The following is an 18,349-nucleotide window of genomic DNA, read 5'->3' on the forward strand; positions in this document are numbered from 1 at the left end:
TATATAATTATAATCATTTAATATATGTTTATATAATGAATATTATGTATATTTATGAGTATTATATATCATGAATATATGTGATTATATATATTATAATCATATAATATTATATATTATAACATTCTTGAAATAATACATTTGCAGAGATGGGGAACAGATTAGTGTTTGCCAGGGAAAGTAAGGTGAGGTATGTGACTATAAATGGGTAGCATAAGAGAGTTTCTTTTTGCTGATGGAACCATTCTGTATCTTGATTGTGATAGTATTTACACATATGTGATAAAATTGGACAAATCTATACACATAAATACACACAAAATGAGTGAATGTAAAAACTGTTGAAAACTGACTAAGGCCTGTAGATTGTACCAATGTAAATCTCCTAGTGTTGATATTGATCTACATCTAAGATGTGTAAGACATTACCTTTGGGAAAAGCTGGGTGAAGGGTACACTCTATCTCTCTGTACTATTTTTGCAACTTTCCATGAATCTATACTTATTTCAAAATAAAAAGCTTTCTGCAATCACTCTTTATTCAATGAGTTTAGCTCTCCATTGGGGTCATTTTAAAGATCTGAGAACAACCTGGCAGTAACTCAGGGTGGCTGTCTGTCTATAACCAACCAAGTGCTAAATGTTGCCTGATCAGATCCCATGTCTCAACAGACATTTATAGAGATGCTATCAGTCCAACCTCCAGACCCATAAGTACTCTTTAAATCCTTTTATTAAAAACCTTATTTAAAGATTTTTAAAAAAAATCTGCCTGAAAAGCTGCTTTTCATAAGTTCAGATTTTTTATAACATCGCCCAGCATTACAAGGTGGGAGGAGAGAGAGACGTGTGTGTGTGTGCTCAGTTGTGTCTGACTCTGCAACTCTGTAGCCCACCAGGCTCCTCAGCCCATGGGATTCTCCAGGAAAGAATACTAGAGTGGGTTGCCATTTCCTACTCCAGGGGATCTTCCTGACTCAGGGATCGAACCCACATTTCCTGCATCTCCTGCATTGGCAGGCGGATTCTTTACCACTGCGCTACCTAGGAAATCCATAGAGAAGAGATAGGTGCCCTCAAAGATCTATTACTGCTTCTGGGGTCTTTGAAGAACAGTTCTGAAGTCCTGCTAAGCCAGGCAGGGCACAGGCAGCAACCCCACCAGGCCCTTTCTTTACACTGGAAATGGATTCCCATCTTCTGGGTTTGGTCTCAATTTCTAAATGTTACTGCACCAGAACAGGGTGGCTCAAATACCTTATAGTTCTGACTTCACCTCCAAGTAGATCCTATAAAAACTCTGTTAATTTCCTACCATTTTTCATTACTTTTTGGATGTGTTTAAAACAAACATTTCCATGAATTCTTAGTGTGATGTTCCCCCAAATTCTTAAATCCTTTAGATATAGGATTAAGAATTTTACTCCAGACCCTACTCTTCTTAATACTATAGGGACTGATTTATTTAGAGCGATGAAGTATTCAAGTTTTTGTGCACAGTTTAAAACTGAACTCTCAGGTTGCCAAGAATATAGCTTTGCCCTTTTTCCCAACTGCTAGATGTTTAATCATGTAGAGTTAAATTTTAAGGTACTATATTTCTTGATTAAAATGATTTCTACTTGCTCAGCATCTGGGGAGAATGTTTGCTACTGCCTGAACCACCTGAAATGGTGTAGACCCTTCTGGTCACTCCTAAGTCAAAACTATTTAAAGACCTATGATAAGAAAGAATAGATAACTTAAAAAACTATCTTAGTGAAATTAATTTCCAGAATCACAGAGACTTCTATATATTGTTTTGTGATGCATCTACAGATGGTTCTTTTAATATGTGGCACTGAAGTGTTGTCATTCCATAATACTCAAATTAATTCACAAATTCACTTGCACTGTTAAAAAACAGACTGTTCACTTAAAGATAGAAAGTCATACTCCCATAAATTGGGTGTATTTTATCTCCTTTGCTACAGTTCCCTTGAGTATTTAAGTGACCAGCCAGGCCCTAAATACAGCTGGTTGACCTACTAACAGCCTCACTGCCATTAAAGGGAAATTTTCATTCCAGGCTGCAATTGCTTGCAGTTGGCTTGGCTGAGGCTCCCTCGGTGGAACAACTCAGGAAAACACTCTTAGCATTTTAATCATACTTTTTTCAACCTTCGAAGCTGGGATGGGGAGGAGGAAGAAATAATTTCCTGCTGGCTTTCAAGGTTGACAACAGAAGATTCGGCCAAATGAATTTGCCTCTCTCTGGCCTTCTTGACCCATTTCACATTAGGTAGCCCTGGGTGTCCCCAGTGGCTCTGCCAACCTGCATGGGCACCTCCCTCCCTTCCTTGAATTGCACTAGTTCTCTTCGCCCTTCTTTCCTTCCAGTTTTTCTTGGTTTCGCCTGTCCCTGCCTACACACTTGTGCCAGTTAGTTGCCCCATGTTCCCCACCAGAAGCCACTTCACAAATGCTAAAGACGTCAGTGCTGGGACTTGGCACTTGGGCTGAGGGAGCTGAGGTTTCCGGGTATTCAACCCATCCTGTTATCACGGGGGAATTATTTTCAAGCCTATTGTAATAGCCTTCCTCCCAGACCTGCAGAACAAATGGGCCGAGGATAGGCTTTCAGCCTCCTTTTCAAGGGCAACAGGTTCTTGAGCGGGGTGGGGTGGGGGGGGTCATCTTCCGATATCCTATTCTGAAACCGTAGCCTGTGGGTGATGTTACCATCTAAGCTTATCTGTTAACCTGGGTTAAGCTTTCTTCACCTTCCTGTTTTCACCTCAAATCGGTGAGATGCAGTGCCAAGGAAAAGGGAAATGACTGACAATGTTTGTGACAATACAGCCATTAAGTTGTCTTTTTTTTTTTTTTTAAGGAAGCTGCCTAGGGATAATGTTAAAATAATACTTGAAATACCAGCAGTGTCAAAGTGCAAGCATTCTCTCCCTGTGATTGCGAAGCAAAATAGAATAGGAAACATTGAGTTTGCTAATATAAAGCAACCCCCCCCTTAAATAGCCTAGAAAAGTACTTTAAGCAGTATACATGCTATAAATCGTTTCCAAACTTTTAATCTGAAAAATTAAGTGGCAGTGGCAGGGGGCACCAGTCTATCTGCATTAGTCAATAATTCAGTCCTACTTAATACAACTCTCCCTTCAGGTGAAAACAGAGACTTTTTTTTTAAACAAACAAACAAAAAGCCATGAACAAACAAAACTCTTGCCTGGGGAGTAAAGGGAGAAACTAGGGGAGAAGCCACCAGCCCATGTCCAAAGCTGAGCCACACCCCTACCCCTCACTACTCCCAGTGGGAGAAGAGGACTCACTTCTCTACTCCAGAATTCAGAGTAAAACCTCATTCCATGTGATTCATTAGCCAAACCCCAGAGTCAGCCAGTGCAGAAATGAAATGGCCATTATGAGAGTAAAATAATTTTATATTTTATTTCTTTTATTTTCTTTTATTTATTTTAATTTTATATTTTATTTCCACTTTTATCATACCCACCACCAGCTAAAAATTACCCAAATTTTTTTAGCTCACTTCAGAACAAAAGGAATGTACTCCAAACCAGCATTAATAAAACTTGGGAAGAGGTGAGTTTGCCTCGTTGACTTGGGATTTTCCTTTCCTTTGAGCTGCTCTGAGGCACAATTTTAATTAGCATACATAATTGCTTTTGTGAGTCAAGTCATCCCCAACTTAAATAAAGGAACAGGAGTCAGTATTTTATACTATCTATTTGACTGCCCAGTTGCAGATATTTGCCATCTACCAAGCAGGGGTGGCAGGGGCTAGGAAGTACCCAGAGCTTGGACCTGTCATTAAGGCAGTCCTTTAGCCCCTACAAGGCTATAAGTCAATGGAGTAGGGGCCACTAGGGCTGCCCCCACCATCAGTTTCAGGATTCACATGTTAGAATAGCTAGTCAGAGTACAGAGTCTTTGGGTCAGCCCAAGTCTAGCCCATCACTTCTGGTTCTATCTCCTTTCTGAGACATCAAGGCACCACCCTTTCCTAGAACTGTCTACAGTCTAGTGGGGATAAAATGGTGCCATGACCAAGTGCAGGTTCACTCCCAAAGAACATTCTCCTCTCCTGGGCCCACAGGCTTGCCAGAGATTGCCATACTTAGGAGCAGGAGATGGAGTTTTCCTGAGCTCAAAATAATTTATCTTCCCCTTTGACTGTGGAGAAATAAAAACAAATCTAAAAGGCATTTAATAATGCTGGGAGTTTTGTTGTTCTTTGGGAGGGCCATGTGTGTTTATTTTTAGCCAACCATCTCCTTTTTTGCAAAATGGTCCCCTTGGCAATCCCCAGCTTGGGGGATGGGGTGGGGAGGTGAATGGACAAAAAGGCAACAAAGTTTAACTTTTTTATTGTTTGCAGAACCTGAAATATATATTGTTTTCCCTTCTTGCATCCTTGTTATGGATAATCCTTTATTAGAGGAAGGGAGAGCATCTATTTTATTGCTTCTAAAATCTGTATATTTAACATACGCCAGTTCTAGGCTGTTTGAAAGGAAGTCCTATTTTTAAAACATTATCTTGATGTTAGTGTTTTTGGCTTGCTGTTCTCATAAACTCTCTAAGGCAGTAATGAGTCCTTTTTGGTAATGTCTGGTCTCAGTCATGGGCAAAGTGACCCTCAAAGCCCTGAGACATTTTTCCTTAATGTTCACCTGAGCTGTATGTATGTCAGGGCTGCTTCAACCTAGTTTGCAGGAGGCTGCTCATAACTTTTCCCAATCCATAATCTTTACAGAAGAACTCAGTCTCCAGCCCCAACCTGCTCCCCATACTTTACAAATGCTTTTGTAATGCTCTATTTCATCCTTTGAGTTAAGCTGGTTTCTTTGCTTCCAGCCTGCTGGTTACCAAGACCAAACCATCTTAATCACGCAATATTAATCTGTCCACGCCAGCCCTCTATGCATTTGGATTTCAGGCCAGATTTGGGGCTTCTTGCTATCAGGGCCCAGAGATCTCTCTGTGTCCTCACAACACTCCTGTGCCTTCTGGGTCTCCTTCTAATGCTGCTGCCTGAAGGTTAACATTTTAACAGAAAGGGCTTCCATTCCACGAGTAAAAAATGTCTACAGACTTCCCAGGATTTCCCAGGTGGCACTAGTGGTAAAGAACCCGCCTGCCAAAGCAGGAGACATAAGAGACGTGGGTTTGATCCCTGGGTCGGGAAGATCCCTGGAGGAAGGCACTGCGACCCACTTCAGTATTCTTGCCTAGAGAATCCCATGGACAGAGAAGCCTGGAAGGATACAGTCCATGTGGTCCCAAAGAGTCAGGCACGACTGAAGCAACTTAGCACATGGACTTCCCAGGTAGTCCAGTGGTTAGGACTCGGCACTTCTACTGAGGGGGGCACAGGTTTGATCCCTGGTCAGGGAACTAAGATTCCCCCATGGCATGTGGCAAAAAAGTCTACCTCAGTGGTTATCTTTGGAATGTGACTCTACAGCCCAGCCCTCTGCTGCATGCATTCCAGGGGAGGAGAGTCTGCTCGCTCTGGTGATCACTGAAGTCAAACAGGGTGGTCGTCTTCCACAGCCTCTTAACCCCCAAATTTCAAAACATTCACTATCAGCTGCTTCTCCGACATCTTTTCAGCACCCAGCATGACGGCCTCTCATGTGCAGAAGGCCAGATGCCTCTGGCTTGGCACCTGTGGGCTGGAGCAGAGCTGAAGGCTTCCTGTTCCCATGAAGACATCACTGAGCTTGGTAACTTTTCTCCAACTGAAACTGCTTCTTGTTCAGTTCTCCAATAGTTCTCCACTTCTCTGTGCTTTTGAACTTGGGCCAGCACTTTTTCTTAGTTCCTACTGTTTTTTTTTTTTTTAATATTGCACCTGAGCAGAAACTTTTTTGGGGGGAGGGGGGCATACCATGGTGGTGTGTGGGCTCTTAATTCCCCAATCAGGAATCAAACTTGTGCCCCTAGCATTGGTAGCATGAAGTCTTAACCACTGGACCCCAGGGAAGTCCCTAGTTCTTTCAGTAGAGCAATTTCCTTGGATTCCACTATGAAGCGAGAGGATGAGGGGCCAGAAGACCCATGGAGACAGAAGTTCATTTATTAACCACCTTTTTTGACTGGACACATAAAAGGAAGGCCCATTTGGCTTTTTTTAGTTTCAGTCTTTCCTGTGCTGCTTGTGCTGAGAGCTGAGAAAAGAACTACTGAGGAATTTTAAGCCAGCTGCTTATAAATGTTTTTTAAAAGCATCACCCCCAACTATTTATATTCCATTTGTATTCATGGGAAACAAATCCCTGCCCAGACTAAAAAAAGCCTCTTTGAAAAACCCCTCTGAATCCTGCCTCAACAATGTCAATAGGCACTTCTGCCTGCCACCCCTGCCCCGCACAATAAAGAAGGCTCTCAGGAATACAGTGAAAGTGTATAGAGTTCAATCTTATTTAAAAGCAGCCTCAGTTCCCCAGTGATAGTGTCCCGAAATAGCTGAAGTTCAAGTCACTGAGTACAATCCCCTGTAGCAGTACTGGAAGGTCAGCTTAATAAGAAGCTTGCTACAACCTGACAGCCTGTGTAAGTGTGGTTTTATAAAGGGAGGACATTTAAAAATATTTATTTATTTATCTTTGGCTGTGCTGGGTCTTTGTGAGTGAACACAGGCTTTCTCTAGTTGAGGCAAGCAGGAGCTACTCTCTAGTTGCGGTGCATGGGCCTCTCATTGCAGTGGCTTCTCTTGTTGTAGAGAACAGGGTTTAGGGTGTATGGGCTTCGTACTTGTAGCACGTGGGCCCAGTAGTTGTGGTCTATGGGTTCCAGAATGTAGGCTCTGTAGTTGTGGTGCATGGGCTTAGCTGCTCCATGGCATGTGGGATCTTCCTGGACCAGGGATTGAACCCGTATACCCTGCATTGCAAGGTGAATTCTTAACCACTGGACCATCAGGGTAGATCAGGATGATCATTTAGATTTCAAAACATGTCTAGTCTTTCAAAAGAATCACAGAAATGACACTTTGCAAATACAGGTGCATTGAAGAAGGACTAAGAAGTGAATTTCATCTTGGCATCTGGTTACCACAACCTGAGGTTTGCAGCAATTATTCACTGTCTGAGATGAACTGTAGGGTCAGAGAGGGCCATGGTGTTGGGAAAAGGATTTTCCATCCATCATACTAGCCACATTGAAAAAAAATAGAAAAATTGCTGAAAATTGTTGCTGAAAGTCTAAGAAACAGACACTCCAAGAAACACCTGGTAGGGGTGGAAGTTGGTGCAACTTTCATTGCAGTAGCTTCTCTTGTTGCAGAGCACAAAATGTAAAGAAGCCTATATACCCTATATGTATATATATATATATATGTGTGTGTGTGTGTATATATATATATATATATATATATATATATGTAAAGTGAAGTGAAGTCGCTCAGTTGTGTCTGACTCTTTGCGATCACATGTACAGTAGCCTACCATGCTCCTCTGTCCATGGGATTTTCCAGGCAAGATACTGGAGTGGGTTGCCATTTCCTTCTCCAGGGGATCTTCCTGATCCAGGGGTCAAACCCCAGTCTCCCACATTGTAGGTAGACACTTTACCATCTGAGCCACCAAGGAAATCCATATATACATATATGTATGTGTGTGTATATATATATATATATATATCCTATATACTCATTCTTCTATACTGCAGAAAGTTTTCTTAGGGATGTACTTACATGCACATTAAAATGTAATTAAAATTAAAAATGCAATTAAAAATGTAGCAATGAAACGTTGGGACTAGGAACTAGTTAAATACGTTACAATACATTCTTACAATGAAATACTAGATAGTCATTAAAAAGAAGATAGGGGAAATTTTTTTTTACTTTTTAGGTTTCATTAGTTTTATTTCGGGAGAAGGCAATAGCACCCCACTCCAGTACTCTTGCCTGGAGAATCCCAGGGACGGACGAGCCTGGTGGGCTGCCGTCTATGGGGTCGCACAGAGTTGGACACGACTGAAGTGACTTAGCAGCAGCAGCAGTTTTATTTCTGTAACCTTTAAATCACAGCCCACAAATTAGATTTTGTCACAACTGGATTTAGGGATGGCAGAGGAATCAAGTTCACTATTTTCTGAAACACTGACACACAAAAGGGGAAGGAAGAATTACTTAGCTAAGGTTATTCACAAAACACCATCAGAAAAATCCATAAACAAAAGCTAAATACTTAATCATTACGATTAATGCTAATCGGTAAAGGATTCTAAATCAATCCACTGGCATAAAGTTTCTTGTTTAAGTCCACAAATCTTTCTCTAAACATTACTGATCCTTTGCCAAAGGATAACTGGATGATTTCAGCAGTATCTTATGACACAGCTAGCTGTTGGAATATTTCAGAGGAAAATGGAAAATAATTCTGTAAGAATGTGAGGGCAACAATTAGCAGCCAATATTCTCAGTTCCGTTCAGTTGCTCAGTCATGTCCGACTCTTTGAGACCCCATGGACTGCAGCACACCAGGCCTCCTTGTCCATCACCAACTCCCAGAGTTTACTCAAACTCATGTCCATTGAGTCGGTGATGCTATCCAACCATCTCATCCTCTGTCATCCCTTTCTCCTCCTGCCTTTAATCTTTGGAAGCATCAGGGTCTTTTCAAATGAGTCAGTTTTTCGCAGCAGGTGGCCAAAGTATTAGAGTTTCAGCTTCAGCATCAGTCCTTCTAATGAATATTCAGGACTGATTTCCTTTAGGATTGACTGGTTGGATCTCCTTGCAGACCAAGGGACTCTCAAGAGTCTTCTCCAACACCACAGTTCAAAAGCATCAATTCTTTGGTGTTCAGCTTTCTTTATAGTCCAACTCTCACATCCATACATGACTACTGGGAAAACCATAGCTTTGACTAGATGGACTTTTGTTGGCAAAGTAATGTCTCTGCTTTTTAATATGGTGTCTAGGTTGATCATAACTTTTCTTCCAAGGAGCAAGTGTCTTTTAATTTCATGGCCGCAGTCACCATCTGCAGTGATTTTAGAGCCCTCCAAAATAGTCTGTCACTGTTTCCATTGTTTCCTCATCTATTTGCCATGAAGTGATGGGACCAGATGCCATGATCTTAGTCTTCTGCATATTCTCAGAATTTCCAATTATCAAAAGCATATACAATTTTAATCTAGGAAAGTCAACTTTATAAAATTAAGTTTTTAGATTCAAAAGCATCCCACTTTAACTGGCACCAGAATACTGAAAATAGTCCCTAAAAATCTCACTAAACAATTTATAGAAAGAAAAACATTCCCTTATATTTAATAAATGTAGTTGGTAATGGATTCTTCAAAACAGGTGATATACATGCTTTTAACTGATGACCAGGGACTGATGGGTGGGTGACTGAGAGAGGTGAACATACTCAAAGGCCACATTCTCCCCATTGCTCAGTTTCAAGTACTTGTCCAAGGTAGTGATTACCTTGTTATTTAGAATCTGGAACTTGTGAATTCGAATTCTCTCCACCATCTTCTTCAAAGGCATGTTTTTGATAACTTCATCTTTGCCGTCATGTTTGTGGACTTTAGACAGATGACAGCAGAAATCCAGTATGGCAAAATGCCTCTCCTTGTCACCTAAGAATGGTGGGAATGTAAATTGGTGAAGCCACTATGGAAAATGGGATGGGGGCTCCTTAAAAAGTTAAACATAGAACTACCATACGATCTAGCAATTCCAATCTTGGGTATTTACCCTAAGGAAATGAAAACAGTAACTCAAAAAGATATCTGTACTCCCATGTTCACTGCAGCGTTATTTACAATATCCAAGATATGGGAATAACTATGTGTTCATCCATGGATAAACGGATAAAGCAAATATAGTATCCAAGGAATTACTATTCAATCATAAAAAAAGAATGAGACTGCCATTTGTGACAACCTGGATGAACTTGAAGGCATTATGTTAAGTGAAGTCAGAAAGAGAAAGACAAATACTGTATAATCTCAGTTATATGTGAAATCAAGCCCTCTACTCCCCTCCTAAAACCCATGAACTCATAGGTGCAAAGAACAGACTAGTGGTTGCCAGAAGCAGAGGGTGCAGGGGGCAGAGGTTGAAACGGGTGAAGGGGGTCAAAAGGTAAAAACTTCCAGTTATAAAATAAATAAGTCATGGAGATGTAATGTATAGCATGGTGACTAAAGTTAATAATACTACATTGTGTGTGTATACACACACATACACACACACAATGACCACGTCACACGGCTTGTGGGATATTAGTTACCCACCCAGACATTAAACCTGGGGCCTCAGCAGTGAAAATGCTGAGTCCTAACCACTGGACCATCAAGGAATTCCCATATACTTAAAAGTTATTAAGAAAGTGGATTTTAAAAGTTCTCATCATAAGAAAAAAACTATGTAACTATGTGTGGTGATGGACATTAACTAGACTAACTGTGGAGCTCTTTTGCAATACATATAAATACTGAACCATTATGTTGTAACACCTGAAAATAATATAAAGTTATGTCATATCTCAATTTAAAAATTTTAAGGAGTTAAAAAGATTTAAGTACAAAAGGGCTTTATATTTCTGTTTGAATTTGCATAGAACATTCCTAGACATACATCACAAGAAACATAGTGATTACTTCTATGAAGTGAGCCTGTGTGTGTGCTAAGTCACTCAGTTGTGTCTGACTCTTTGCAACCCCATGGACTAGCCCGCCAGGCTCCTCTGTCCATGGGATTCTCCAGGCAAGAATACTGGAGTGGGTTTCCATGACCTTCTCCAGGGGATCTTCCCAACCCAGGGAGTGAACCATGTCTCTTTCATCTCTTTCATTGGCAGGCAAGTTCTTTTCTACTAGCACCACTGGGGAACTAGCATCACTGAAGGAACGTGAGAGGGTGATATATAGAGCCATGATTAATTTAAGCTGTTTTCCCTATTGCCATATTAACTCTGTACAGCTGTGTGGTATTTCACAGCTCCAAGTTCTTCCACATGAATGACTGTGGCAGACAGTTCATTGCTCATCAACACCCTTTTAGTCCCCATCCTGATCTTGATCCAGTGGCAACAGCTCAGCCCAGGGCATGAAGCAAGACTGGTCCAAGTTGGTGACTCTCAACTTTGGCTGCACTGTACAATCCCCAGGGGGAGCTTTTAAAACATCCCAATAACTGGATCCCACCCCAAACCAATTATATCAGAATCTCTGTGGATTGAGCTCTTTTAATAGTGACATTAAAAAAACAAACAAACCCCAAAAACTCCTCAGGTGAAGGTAAAGCTCAGCCAGGGCTGAGAACCCACTGGTCTAAGCCAGTCAAGAGGATGCCTTTCCCTTTCACCAATTACTGGGTTAGGTCAGACCATGTGACCCAGTTCTAGCCAGTGAGACATAAAAGGAAGTCAGCTGGGGTAGGGGCTTCTGGGGAAGGTTTTATAACCAGATTGAAGGCGAGAGAGACATATGAGGGAAAACTGCACCCCTTGCTAACCAGCTTCCTTCTTTTCTGCATTTTCACAACCCTGCATAGTTGGGTGAGGAAGTGATGCTTCTTGCTGAGGCTACCATCTTGTGACAGTGGGAAGATAATTTGATGAAGGAAAGCCAAGAAGATGGAAAAGATGGAATAGGCCTGGCTCCTTGGTGACTTGGTTTGTTGCTACAATTCCCACCCAGACCTGAAAAAAAGTGCACTGACCCCCCACCCTGCCAAATCCTGGCTGTCAGGTCTGGAGCATCCAGAAGCCACTCAGGTTAATTCACTTCTGAGCTGGGGGCATGCCGCAGGGTCCCAGGTGAAGGACAGCCATGGGGAAGACGGCCCTAGCTAGAGTCACAGGCTCTCCTGTGTAGCTGCTGTTGGCAGTGCTCAGGGATATTTTATTGGTTTTTTCAATATTATTAATAAAGCTAAATGTGGTTCTCACCCTAGACTAGCCACTAAACCTGGCTGTAGTGGTGCCAAAGGTGTGCCAGGAGATAGTACAGGGGGCAGATGAGGGTGTGTTATAACGGAGAGATTCTGAGCTCTGGGGTCTAACACCACTGTTGCCTGACCTTCAGCAGCCCAGGTGTGACTTTGGGCAAGTTATTTGATTTCTCTGAGTCTTTGATTTCTCATCTATAAAACCGATAATATGCCGTGTTGAAAGAAATGCTCACATATGGCAGTATGGGGAAGTCCTTCTGGTTTATACATGATTTAACTCAAATGTGACGCTAACTAAAACAGCCTGTTTGTGGCCTATCAAACATACACTGTTCATCTACTTTATTAATGAAAAGGGCACAGAAGTAAAGTGTTGTCCATGTTAAAAATAAAAATTAAATGTCTCCCTTCCTGGGATACCAATGCTGGTGCTCCTTCCATGATGACTCACTTCCCAGGGGCTGAGGCCATACTGACTGTGTAGGTGCTGATTTTTTTTTTTTAAAAACCTGGACAGAATGGATTCCTGACTTGCTTAGTGTTCTTTGTTCTGAAAAAAATACAAAACTGGGCTGAAAACCACGTTTCTTTGGAGAAGTTCTTCAGAGTCATCCGTCTTCCTGTCTTCTGGGCTATAGTCCTCAGTTTGGCTCAAATACAACTTTTTCTATTCCTATTATAGATTATTTATTATTTTCATTGGCAGTCATAACAATGATATAACCATTATGCCTAACTCAATGCATTGGTACCTAAGGATCCATCCCCTTCCCATCCCTAGAGTGAAATATGACAGACTTTTGGAAACTCATCAGTTGGCCAATAACATTATCCTTCTAGGAACCAGGAATACAAGCATTTTAATAAATCTACTGATTGGTGGTGACATGGTGCTTGCCCAATAATTCCAGCAGAAAGGCCGGAGGAAGGGTTCAATCACCAGAGAATGAAAGAGCTTAAAGCTTGTTCCCAAATGTCCCTGCAAGCTTGCAAAGGAAGCCCCGATTGGCTGTTCCAAACTCCAGCACCAATGTCTGGCCCCATAGTCACTGTGACCCACACAGACTCTAACCTCCTAGAGGATGAAGACTTGTGGCCTCGAATCCTACTCTCAGTTCACTTTCTTACCTCACCCCAGTCAGTGCCAAATGTTAGTAAAAATGAAAAAAATAACACTAAAAATTTCTGGGAGACTGTCAGCTCTTAAAGCCATAAAACACTGCAGCAATTTGTCCTCAAGAGATGGCCCCTCAGACCCATGAAGGAGGGTTGGGAACCATTATGTTACTTACATCTGTAAACACAGGATTAGCAGATGAAAGGATGTTTTTGTTAAAAAGTGACAAGTTCCAAGTCACCCGGTGCCTTTTACCTTCACTCTGCTTAGGAAAGAACACAGACTTTCTAAGCAATTACAGAAACTAAGAAAACCACTTGATCACTGGGAGAAAAATCAGCTTCCATAATCACTCTGCAACCCTGGCTCTATTAACAGCAACAAAATCCATCTTCATTAACATCTTCAACTTTGTCCTCAGAGCTTCATCCCAGAGGAATACTGAATTACACTGTAAACTAATGAATGGAAACTTAAGTCACTTCCGCCCAGCCCACGATGCTTTTCCTCCTCTGGACTGCACCCTTTCAACTCATACCAAGTTTGGGGAATCACATTCCTATTCCACTCACTAGACTCCTGAGGTCAGCATCATGCAGAACAAATTTCCCTCAGCCCAATGAACAGGCCATAGGCTGACCCAGATACTGAACACATTTTGAGATCATTTAAGCCCCATTTTGGCATCTTAGGATAGCTTTGGATATATGCTTTACACAGAAAGAACCAAAAAAAAAAAAAAAATCGGGGGGGCGGATATCTTTTCACAAAGATCCTTCTGCAGTCACAGTCAAAGATGTTAATGCCCATCCAAGGTTCCATCTCTCCAGGGGACGGGGCAGAGTTGGGGAAGCCCAGCCCAGAGGTTCTGTCTGCATTAGAGGAAGCAGATCAGGCAGCTTTTGTGAGCTAATGTGAACGGGATATGGTCAAATATCCTGCGGGCGCCAGCAATTGGGGGCGGGGGTGGGGGGAGTCACCAGGGGAAATCAAAATCCATTCCCGGCCAATATACCAGAGCCTGAGACACACACACATACACGTACAAAAAGTGTCCCAAGAGAGGCCTGACTACGCCTGTTTGCTTGGTAAATCCAAAGGAAAGCCTCGGAGTCTGCAAGTCAGAGAGGCAGAGGCAGAGAAGAAATATGAAACGGATTAGGGGCAGGTAGGATAACAGTGAATAACTTTCCCTCAAATCCTGCTTTTTGGTTTTCTCTGTGCCTGCAAACACTGCTTCAAAAGGTTTCCCCATAGGACAGAGTGGCCTCAAGATGAAATGATAATGATGGACCTAAATGGTCCACGAAATACTATGCTTTTCATGTCAATTCCCAATCTCGAGCTTCATTGTGACTTTCAAACCTTCTCTACTCCGCTCAGACCCCTCCTCCCTCTCCTTTCCCCACTCCCTCATTCTCAACAGACCATACTACCTCTTACTTCAGAGAGGAAACAGAGTGTGGAGGCTTGGGTCCCGCCTCAGCTATTAACCTCTACCTTCTCAGGGTCTTCCTCTGAGAAGGCAGGTGGCTATTCTAGAGATCCAGATGACTCTCCCAAATCCTCCCAGCTGGGCTTACCCCACTGCTCGGACCTATTTTCACCCGCTGAGATCCATCTGAGACGGCATCCCTCCCCTTCCCCTGCAGGCTGATCCAAGCTCCCAGAAGACCCTTTCCTGTCCCTTCCCTGCCCGGGGGCCACCTTACCCGGATCCGTCCCGGGGGCGCGGGTGGCGGGCTACGTGGCGCTGTCCGCCTCGGTCTCCGGCTCTGTCTCCTCGTCCTCAGGCGGCTCGACATCGCCGTCTTCCCCACTACGAGGGTAAGCCAGCAGGCGCATGGCTGGGGCGCAGGCGGCCTCCACCTGGCGCACCTGCTCTCGGCTCAGGCGCTCGCGCCAGGCATGCACGGCCTCGCGGGCATCGCGCGCTGACAGGTGGAAGGGCCGGTCGGCGCCATAGGCCGCGCCGCGCGTCATGTTGAGCGCGAAGGCGTCGAGGGCTGCGAGCGCGCGGAGCCCAGCGAAGCGTTGCAGGCGTCGCAGCTGGGCGCGCGGCTGCCGCACCAGGTCCTCGTAGCGCAGCCTTAGGTAGCGGCGCCGCAGCCAGGTGGGAGCGCCGCGCGCGAACAGCAAATCGCGCATCCAGGCTTCGCAGATCACCTCGAGTGCGCCGGTCAGGAAAAAGTCGGCACGCGGCGCGGCGGGCAGCGCGCGGGATGCTCCCCCGGGGCGAGCGCCCACACCGTGCGCCAGCAGCACGCGGTGGAAGCGGTCGCCCCTCTGGCGGGTGCGCAGCACCTGGATGCTCTCGCGCAGCAGCCCCTGCCGGGACTTGAGACGCGAGTTGTGGACAGCCCGCGGGTCGCGGAAAAGCTGCACCACCTTCAGGTTGAGGCCTGGGTCGCGCAGAAGGGGCACCAGCACGCCCAGGTCGAGGAGGCGCACGTCCTTGATGACCACAACCGGATACTTGTGGCACTCGGCCTCCAGGGCTCGGAGTGCCACGGGTGGGCAGCTGCGCTCGCAGGCAGCGTCCTCGACGAGTCCGACCTCGGCGCGGGCCCGGGGTCCGCCAGGGCACAGCGGCGGCGAGCAGATGACCTTGTTGGTCCGCCAGCGAAAGAGGGAGGCCGTGGTGAGATTGGCCGCGTCCGGGGGCCGCGCGGCAGGGTCACCGGGCGGCGCGTACAGTTGCAGGACTGAGAAGTCGCAGCGGAAGAGCGAGCGCAGCATGTCGCGGAGTGCGCCCTGCAGGCTCTCGGCGTCGCCCGGATACAGCGCCTGCCACAGATGCCACATGGGTTCGTACAAGTAGAAAACGTCCGGGTGCTGGTTAAAGAGCTCTCCCAGGAACGATGAGCCTGTGCGCCAGGTAGCGTGCACGTAGATGTGCTGCTTTTCGTGAGACGCAGCCTCCCCGACGGCGCTGTTGAGGTTGCCCGGGGACCTGGGGGACCCGCCAGCGCCCCCCTCTGCGGCTGGCCGCGCCTCCGCGCCCTGCTCGCGCTCGCCCGCCGCCGCCGCCTCCAGGCTCCACACTCCCAGGCTGCGCTGCAGGCCCGGGCAGTGCCGGGCGCCCTTGTCCCCGTCGCGGCCGCCGTCCAGGACCGAGGGGATGAGCAGAAGCACCAGCGTGTATAGCACCAACAGCAGCGCGAACTTGCAGTACTCCCGGCGCCGCCGCCGCCGGCCCTTCATCTTTTACCTAACCACTCCAGAGCGGGTGGAGCACCCTTCCTCTCTCCTTTCTCGGAAATCCCGTCCTGAGTCCGCTCCTCCGGCCTCTTGAGACCCCTCTGCGCCGGGAGGAGCGGAGTCACCGGGGCCGTGCATCCACAAGGGAAACTCTCGAGGCGGTGGTGCTGCGTCCCTGCCCTTTCCTGGCTCAGCCCTGGAGAGCCGCCTATTGGCCGGCTTGAAGCGGCCGGCCCCGCCTTCCACCCGGCAGCTTCTCCCCGCCTCTCTCTCCGCTTGGGCTAGCTCTGTCAAATCTGGGCGGGGTTGCCCTGGGGTGGGGGACGCCAGCTGGAGGCGCATGGAGCCAGACCCCACCTTTCCCCAACCCCTCCTTAATGAAGTCAAGTCTTCATGAATTGACTGCAGGCAAGGAAGGAGCTTGTGTGTACAGAATGCCCCCAGTAACAGGACGTGGACCCCACCCGGAGAACTCCACTGCCTCTCCTATTTTATGTCCCCTGCTTGGCCGTCTCTGTCATAAGCAGACCCTCCTCCACACTATTTAGAATGGGGTCCCTGGTCACTATTTACATCTGGCGCCCCCGTCAGCCACGGGGTGGGTGTTACTGAGTGCTGGATGGAAGCAGTTCTCTAGGATAAAGACAGAGGTTGCATAGTGCATTGTGGTCCAGAAGAATGGAAGGCCCTACTTGCACTCGCACAGAGTGTTTACTTGTTTAGGTATACCCTGTGTGGAAATGTAAGTATTATGTTCCTAGGGTTTTGCCCAGTGAGGGCCATGTACATTTTACAGACACCCTGAAGATCAGTTTCAGTTCAGTTCAGTCGCTCAGTCGTGTCTGACACTTTGGACCCCATGGACTGCAGCATGACAGGCTTCCCTGTCCATCACCAACTCTCAGAGCTTGCTCTAACTCATGTCCATCGAGTTGGTGATGCCGTCCAATCATCTCATCCTTTGTCTTCCCTTGCTCCTTCTGCCTTCAATCTTGCCCAGCATTAGGGTCTTTTCCAATGAGTCAGTTCTTCACATCAGGTGGCCAGAGTGTTGGAGTTTCAGCTTCAACATCAGTCCTTCCAATGAATAGGTTGATCATAGCTTTTCTTCCAAGGAGCAAACATCTTTTAATTTCATGGCTGCAGTCACCATCTGCAATGATTTTGGAGCCCCCCAAAATAAAGTTTCTCACTGTTTCCATTGTTACCCTATTTGCCCTGAAGTGATGGGACCAGACGTCATGAACTTTGTTTTCTACATTTTGAGTTTTAAGCCAACTTTTTCACTTTCCTCTTTCACCTTCATTAAGAGGCTCTTTAGTTCTTCTTGGAGAAGGCAATGGCACCCCACTCCAGTACTCTTGCCTGGAAAATCCAAAGGATGGAGGAGCCTGGTAGGCTGCAGTCCATGGGGTCGCTAAGAGTCAGACATGACTGAGCGACTTCACTTTCACTTTTCACTTTCATGCATTGGATAAGGAAATGGCAACCCACTCCAGTGTTCTTGCCTGGAGAATCCCAGGGACAGGGGAGCCTGGTGGGCTGCCGTCTATGGGGTCGCACAGAGTCAGACATGACTGAAGTGACTTAGCAGTAGCAGTTAGTTCTTCTTCACTTTCTGCCGTAAGGGTGGTGTCATCTGTGTAGGTGAGGTATTTGATATTTCTCCCAGCAATCTTGATTCCAGCTTGTGCTTCATCCAACCTGGCATTTAGCATGATATACTCTGTATATAAGTTAAACCAGCAAGGTGACAATATACAACCTTGACATACTCCTTTCCCTATTTGGAACCAGTCTGTTGGTTCATGTCCTGTTCTAATTGTTGCTTCTTGACCTACATACAGATTTTTCAGGAGACAGGTAAGGTGGTCTGGTATTCCCATTTCTTTCAGAATTTTCCAGAGTTTGTTTTGATCCACACAGTCAAAGGCTTTGGCATAGTCAATAAAGCAGAAATAGATGTTTTTTCTGGAACTCTCTTGCTGTTTTGATAATCCAACAGATGTTGGCAATTTGATCTCTGGTTCCTCTGCCTTTTCTAAATCCAGCTTGAACATCTGGAAGTTCACGGTTCATGTACTGCTGAAGCCTAG

At 45.4% G+C, this 18,349-nt stretch overlaps 1 protein-coding gene across 8 annotated transcripts in view; it reads right to left on the reverse strand.

Annotated features, from left to right (window-relative positions):
• Nucleotides 1-16,460, reverse strand: part of CHST7 (carbohydrate sulfotransferase 7) — a 77,224-nt gene extending 60,764 nt beyond the window's left edge. For 4 of the 8 annotated variants that reach the window (XM_006046805.3, XM_006046807.4, XR_006548830.2 and 1 more), the window contains exon 1: nucleotides 14,765-16,460. In XM_006046805.3, coding sequence (XP_006046867.1) covers nucleotides 14,796-16,256 — 1,461 coding nt within the window. In that variant the 5' untranslated portion in view covers nucleotides 16,257-16,460 and the 3' untranslated portion in view covers nucleotides 14,765-14,795. Of the gene's footprint in view, nucleotides 1-8,990; nucleotides 9,616-13,227; nucleotides 13,318-14,764 lie in introns of those variants that run through there. The other 4 variants (XR_003106808.2, XR_326492.3, XR_326491.3 and 1 more) reach the window with 4 other exon arrangements.
• Nucleotides 16,461-18,349: the final 1,889 nt, after the last annotated feature.

This window comes from Bubalus bubalis, chromosome X (assembly GCF_019923935.1).
Source record: "Bubalus bubalis isolate 160015118507 breed Murrah chromosome X, NDDB_SH_1, whole genome shotgun sequence".
In the NCBI taxonomy this organism is placed as follows: Eukaryota; Metazoa; Chordata; class Mammalia; order Artiodactyla; family Bovidae; genus Bubalus; species Bubalus bubalis.